The sequence below is a fragment of the Chenopodium quinoa genome, unplaced genomic scaffold (assembly GCF_001683475.1).
Source record: "Chenopodium quinoa cultivar QQ74 unplaced genomic scaffold, ASM168347v1, whole genome shotgun sequence".
In the NCBI taxonomy this organism is placed as follows: Eukaryota; Viridiplantae; Streptophyta; class Magnoliopsida; order Caryophyllales; family Amaranthaceae; genus Chenopodium; species Chenopodium quinoa.
Window position 1 is genome coordinate 8,826,664 of NW_018742345.1, and position 7,272 is coordinate 8,833,935.

At 39.0% G+C, this 7,272-nt stretch overlaps 1 protein-coding gene and 1 pseudogene across 1 annotated transcript; both read left to right on the forward strand.

Moving 5' to 3' along the window:
- Positions 1-301: 301 nt before the first annotated feature.
- Positions 302-1,279, forward strand: LOC110695342 (glutathione S-transferase T3-like). The gene has a single exon (XM_021872595.1). It carries the CDS (start codon positions 302-304, stop codon positions 1,277-1,279), a length of 978 nt encoding a protein of 325 aa, XP_021728287.1.
- A 670-nt stretch (positions 1,280-1,949) lies between these two features.
- Positions 1,950-3,495, forward strand: LOC110695355 (annotated as a pseudogene).
- Positions 3,496-7,272: the final 3,777 nt, after the last annotated feature.

Here is a 7,272-nt window from a genome sequence, read left to right on the forward strand (position 1 = left end):
ATTATTATTATTAAATTTTTATTTTTTCCAAATATAAATTATAATTATGGATGCTAATACCAACCCCAAAACAAATAGAAAGAAGAAAAAAATATTGAGTCAAAATATGATCCCGAATTAAGCCAATTTTCCTCCAATTCACCCAAATTTTTCACAAACACCCACAAATATTCCCCATAATTTTTCTGGAGTTTATCCTCAAATACCCCAGTCAAGTTTCCCAAATAATCCACCAAATTTCCCTCAAAATTTTAATTTTTCTCAAAGCAGTTCAAATTTCCCACATCCATCCATGATACCAATGGGTTACGGTGAATATGGTGCTGCATCAGGTTATTTTCCGTCACAACAACCGAATCCCAATATTTGGGAATCGAGCAATGTCTTATCTGAGGAAGATGAGGCAAATGAAGAATGCGAGGATGATGGTGAGGGAAATGAAACTCCTTCTCCCCATCAAAACTTCACTCAAATGTTACAGCAACCACTCCAATCAACTCCGGAATTTCGTGTTAGTGGTTCAAACAATAGAGGTTGGTCGCGATCAGAAACTGCGGCTCTTATATCCGGCTACATGAACACCAGCACCGACATAATTACCGGCACAAATCAAAAGAAGGGTGTATTTTGGAAGAGAGTCTTGGACGCATACGATGCTGCCAGGGAATCGAATGCAGATGAAATATCCCTACGAACTATTAGTAGTTTGAAGGGAAGGTGGATGCGAATCTCTGAAGCCGTGTTAAAGTGGTGCAGAAGCTATGATAAGGCCCGGAAGCGAAAGGGAAGTGGCTATAACGAAGATGATGTTATCCAAGAGGCCTACAAAATCCATGAGAACTCATTCGGACGATTCACCTTCTACGAGGAATGGATCCAATTAAGGAAGTGGGACAAATTCCGGTCTTTCTTGGACCAACAAACATTCAAGCCTTCGGTGGGACGTCCACATTCAACTCCACTGACGGATGAGTCTGTAGGGAGAGGAAGTAGTGGGAAGAGGACACGGGATGAGGGTGACAATTCCTCACCTACCACACCAACCAGCGTGGGTGTCGGTGATGAGAGAGTAGCTCGTGCTGAAGGTATTAAAAAGGCTAAGTCGAGATTGAAGGGTAAAGCTCCATCAAGTCAAGCATTTAAGGAATTAGAAACATTCAACAGCCGATTGCAGCTACTTGGGGATTCGATGAATGTGTCAAACGAAGCAGAAATGAAGAGACTTGAAATACAGGAGCGCAAGGAGGCAAGGAAACAACGGAAAATTGAGCTAGAGTAATATAGGATCAACTGGGAGCAACTATCTCGTCTAGAACAGAAAGTAAACCGAGAACAGTGGGAAGACGAAATGATAGTAATACTTCGGAACAATATTCAACGTTTCAATAATGATGCTTAGTGTCCTTTATTTTTATTGTAGTTAAGTGTGTTCAATTCCTTTGTTGTTCTTCATTTTCAGTAGTGATAAGTTTTCAATTCTAGTTCAACCTCTTGTACTCATTTCCTTATGTTTGTACTTTATCAATTAATCAGTAAAATGGATCTTTTCCACTTTCCCATTTTCATAGCCCATGTGATCTTATTCTGTTTATTCAATTATATCAATTTGTCTCTTTATATATAATTGTGTCAGTATCTTAATTTCCCCTTTGTTAGCCCATGTGAAACCCTTCTTCTCCATTCAATTTCTGTGTGGTTCTAATCCAGTGTTGGTCATAGCCCATGTGAAACCCTTCTTCTCCATTCAATTTCTGTGTGGTTGTAATTCATTGTTTGTCATAGCCCATGTGATCTTTGTCTCTTTATATTTAGTTATTTCTGAAGAAGAATTACAAATTAGTTCACTATAAATAAACACCATTCTTTCATTTTTTTTACACACAAACACATAAATCGTTTGCAGTTACTATTAGCAAACCTCACTCTATCTTACATTTCTTACGTACAAAATGAATTCAAACAGTTTAAACGAAAGCTCAACTGATTCCTCTTCATCTTCATCTAACTCGGATGATGAGGGAAGGGAGCTTAGAGTTCAACAACGTAATGAAGTGTGTCTTATGATACAACACGTAATGCATGAGTACATTCCACCAATTATTCAAGCTGCCACTCAGCAACGCCGACGCAAATCTACTGAGCCCCGAAAGGATAGGGGACGCGAAGAAGGTCATGCACGGTTATACAATGACTATTTCACGGAAGTCCCAGTTTATCCAAGTTCCTTGTTCCGGCGCCGGTTTCGAATGCGTAAACATGTGTTTGAGCGCCTTCTCAACGCAATGACCCAACATGACCCCTGGTTTCAACAAAGGCGAGATGCGGCATGTCGTCTTGGTTTGTCTCCACTTCAAAAGTGCACTGCGGCCGTTAGACAACTAGCTTACGGGTGTGCTTCTGACGCTTGTGATGAGTATGTCCGTATAAGTGAGGCAACTTCACGATTGGCACTCCAAAAGTTTATAGAAGGTGTCATCAACCTGTTCGGTGATCAGTACCTACGCCGTCCAAACATCGCAGATATGGAAAGATTGCTACGTATTGGGGAAGAACGTGGATTTCCTGGCATGATAGGCAGCATTGATTGTATGCACTGGGAGTGGAAGAACTGTCCACACGCATGGAAGGGGCAGTATCAAGGAAGAGAAAGAGTTGCAACTCTCGTACTGGAGGCAGTTGCGGACAAAGATCTATGGATATGACATTCGTTCTTTGGGATGCCAGGTAGCTGAACGATATTAATGTGCTTCATCGATCTCCTGTGTTCGAAGACATCTTAGAGGGTCGAACACCTCCTGTGAATTTCGTAGTCAATGGTCATCATTATACGAATGGGTATTATCTTACTGATGGAATCTACCCTAGATGGGCTTCTTTTGTGAAATCCATTACGAGTCCACAAACTCGTCAGGATCGTTTATTCGCAAAACACCAGGAAGCTGCAAGGAAAGACGTTGAACGCACATTTGGGGTCCTTCAAGCTCGTTTTGCCATTATTAAAAAGCCGTCTTTGGCGTGGGATACCGACATACTCCACAATATCATGCTCGCCTGCATCATAATACATAATATGATCGTTGAAGATGAACGAGAGACGTATCAAAATAACGTTAATACCAATGAGTTTATGAATGCTGGAGGCAACACTAATGAGGACACTACCGAGTACCGTACTGATCGTATTGTGGATATCGGCTTATACTTGTCTCGTAGAACAGAGATTGAGGTTCAACAGACTCATTTGCAGCTAAAAAACGACTTGGTCGAACATATATGGAATAAATTTGGTAACAACGAAAACTTAGGCAACTAGGTTTACAACAAATGGTTATCCCTAAGGACATCTTACAAAATGATGTGTAGTTGTTTTTTTTTTTTAAATAAAATGTACTAGATTATAGTTGTAGAACTGTAATCACGATTTGTACCTCTTTTTTTTTTGTTAATTAAAATTAGCTGCGTTGTTGTTTAAAAAATATTAATCACAAGAATTAGTTTTTTTAAAAAACTGATAAAAAAATGCGATAATTTCTTAATTAGTAATCACGATTAAAATATTAAATGCGTCAATTAATTACATTGACATCGGGTTAATAAATTATAATTATGAAACAAAAAAGATTATATTTACAAAAATAAAATAAGGTGGGGTAGGGAGTATTGATGATGAACCATTGTTTAGTGTTCATTGTTAAGAGTGAATATTGTAAATGGTTTGTTGGATTGATGTGGATGAGAGAGAAATGGTGATAGTGACCCATGAACCATTTTTTTGTGTTCACCAATAATGATGCTCTAAGAAATCACCTTCTTCCTTTACTCCTTATTCTCAAAGTTAATTTTACTTCTACTACTACTGTTCTTTATTCCTTGATTTGACACTCTTTCTCTTTAAATTCTCTATTAAGTTCTGTCCTCTCTGTCACTTTAAAATGGCTAACTTGAATCGTTGGATTGTGTATCAAATGGGGGTTTATTTGAATGAACCTTTGGAGAATTATATTACTAATATCGATTGGAACAAAGCGGTTGTGGGGCGATTCTTTGGGCCCAATCCTCCTAGCCGTACGATGGTTCAACAGATGGTGGACACGCAATGGCTTTCTAGAGGTAATATTGTCGTTCATCATGTACTGGTAATTACTTTGTTTTTGCATGCTCGCATTTGGAGGACATAGAGGCTTTACTTGAGCAACACACCTTTGTTTTGGATGGTAGAATTGGCGATGTTCGTAGGTGTAATAGGTTTACTGTGCCTGCCAATGTTAATTTTGATATGACTAGATTGTGAGTTAGAGTCTATGGCCTTCCTTTTGGGTATCTTAATCCTTAATGGGCTGTTAAAACCCTAGAACTGGTAGGGCTTGTTGAGACTGTCAAATATGATGGGGATGGGCTTCCAAATGAGCCTGAGTTCTGAGGGCAAATTCTGGTTGATCTGTTCCTGCTGAATTCGAACCTATTTGGATTTACTTTAGGTATGAAGGTGTTTTAACATTTTGCAAGAAGTGGGGTTGTGTGGGTCATTATAAGGAAATTTGTATATGCTCGGATTATGTTGCGGCTAGGCATGTTCATTCTCGGATGGAAGCCTTTGAATCTCAAGGTGAAAACTCAAGTATTACAAAGAAAAATGAATTTATTTCCTTCTTTGACTTCACTCTTCAGATCACTTGGCTACTTCTTTCTAGGCCTTAACACTGAAGTCAGACCTATGTTCTGAATCTCCCTCTGGTGAAGATGCGGTGGTTGGGTTTATCGGCTCTAGATCTGCTGATCTGCTGAATGTAAATCTGACTCAGATGGTACAATATCAATAGAAGCTTGTGAGATGGGGGAGCAGACTTTTATTCAAACAAACAGGTAACAACAGAAATAAGCAAGTTGAAAATTGGTGTTAGAGAAAGCAGCACAGCTATTATTGTAATCCCTCACTACTGAATGATTCTCAGCTTATGCTGCTTTTTATTTGCTTACGTATTTGTGCATTGTGATCATTACAAGTTACAATTGCAGAAAAATAAAATTACTGTTATGATAACAAACTAATCTTTATAGAGAGCTACTTGAGCAGGAAATTACTGTTGAAGGTAGCTACTGTAAACTCTCTAATGTGTTGCTGGATCTCACTAAATTCAGCATGCTTGTAATGAGCTCGAAGACATCCTGTAAGCTCCTGCATCAACAACATCAACTGGGAAGAAAGCGACGGATTTTTCATGGAACAATCATTCCTTTGAACAGATTTCCTAACAAAGTAACAAGATACTTTGGCTCATTGGAAATAGCTGGTTAGAAGCAATGATCAAGGGTACTTGGTATTGATTGATTTTTTAAAATTATTTATAGTCCGAATAATAGGCCCTTATATACGAATATGGTGGAGGGAACTCAAGAGAATTTTAATAACTCGTAATACAAGGGTTAACCTACTTATCTTGACGCAAGATTTCAAGTATCTTGATGATAGTTCGGGTAATGATGATGCTAACTTGGATGGTGATAACGAAGATATGGATAATGATGATGATAATCAAGATGATAATGAATCTGAACATGAGGATAATGACGACGAGCAGGAACCTCAAGATGAGAATCAAGATGGAGATGATAGTCCAGATTCAGATGAACCCGACAACTTTGATTCGGACTCTTCTAGAGCAGGGGATAACAATAATAATATGTCGAATGGTCATGCTAATAGTGGTGATCATAATCAGGATACAAATGATATTCTTGAGCCTCAGTTTATTTCCATTAATGGGGTATACCAGAATGGGTATATGTCTCACCTAATTTTGAATGTTTAGTCCTTTCCTTCTAATTCTGTTTATGACTCTGCTTCTGTGCAAGGCACTGACCATCACTCTTCTTCTGAAACCAACCCAACTACACCGGAGTCGTATCACAATCCTCAGTCAACTCGCTTTGATGAAGAGAATAGGGCTGCTATCCCTCGGGATGATCCTTATGCTCCTTTCACTGCTAAGCACTCTCGTATTAAATTTGGTGGGGGGTTCCGAATATCAGCAGACCTGGAGGAAATTTTTCTCTCGGATTGCTCTGGCACTGAAGAATTGGTTCTTCCCCCTGTTGTTTGCTCACCTACAGCTGCTGCAACACCTGCTTTGTTCGAAAATTTGTCATTAAATGACAATTCAGAAGGCCTGCTGCCCTCTAATATGCAGGCCAATGTTCATTCGCAACAACAACAAATGGAATTCGACACTTTGTCGCATAAAAGGAGGTCTCATGCCCCTTTTCATCGATGCCACTCTTATAATCAGGATCCCTTCTTTGGGTATCAAGGCTGGACTTGGTCTCAAAAAAGGAGGAAAATTAAGGTTCTTAATTTTCAGAGTAAAGGTGGTTTCACAATGCCATCCTCTTCCTTGTGCCAGCCACCTCTAGCAAAGTCCAACTCCGATGTCTCTACTGCAGCTCATATGTCTTTGAATGGTTGCTCTTCTGCTAGTCTTCAGCGTTCTTCTTCTGGTTTTGTGGGGTCTGCAGGGAGGAAAAGGAAGGGTAAGGAGCCTACTGGTGCTTGTTACCGTAAGCTACTTAAGTTGTCTGAAGATAGGTTCGTTTCTAAGGCATTTCGTAATGGTATGAGTCCCACTTTGCCTTGCTTAAATCCGGAATTTTCAAGCTCTTTTGGTTCGGCGGCTGGCCCTTCACAGCCCTCCAAGGTCGTATGAAGATCACATCATGGAATTGTCGGGGACTAAATCACCAAAGTTCTCCTAAGCTTCCTTTTGTGTTTTGGTTACTACAATCTTTTGTGCCTAACTTTTTGTTTTTGCGTGAAACTAAGGTTTCGGTTTCAGTTGTGACTAGCTTACTTAGTATTTTTAGTCTTAAGTCCGTTTTTGGGGTCGACTCATTGGGTACTAGCGGCCGGTTTAGTGGTTTTTGGGTATGGTTCGAAAGATGTATCTTGTGTTTTTTGTTGTTCAAATGTTGTACTCTGTATTATAAAACTTACTAATGGAAATAGTAAATGTGTGATGTTTGTTTATAGGTGTAGACACCTAAAAATGTCTCCCCAAAACCAAACCCGATGATAAACAACCTTTCACCGCCACTATTGGTCGGGTTCAGTATTTAATTCCGAGAGTGCTTAAAATATCGTATTTAATTAAATTTAATTTTGGAATAGTCCATGAATCAGTCTTGATGTTTGGTCAAAGCATAGTTTTAATTTCAGCCCAAACTTATTATTTAATTTTAGCCCAAACCTTTTTTTTTTTATTGTTTTATTATTTTTGC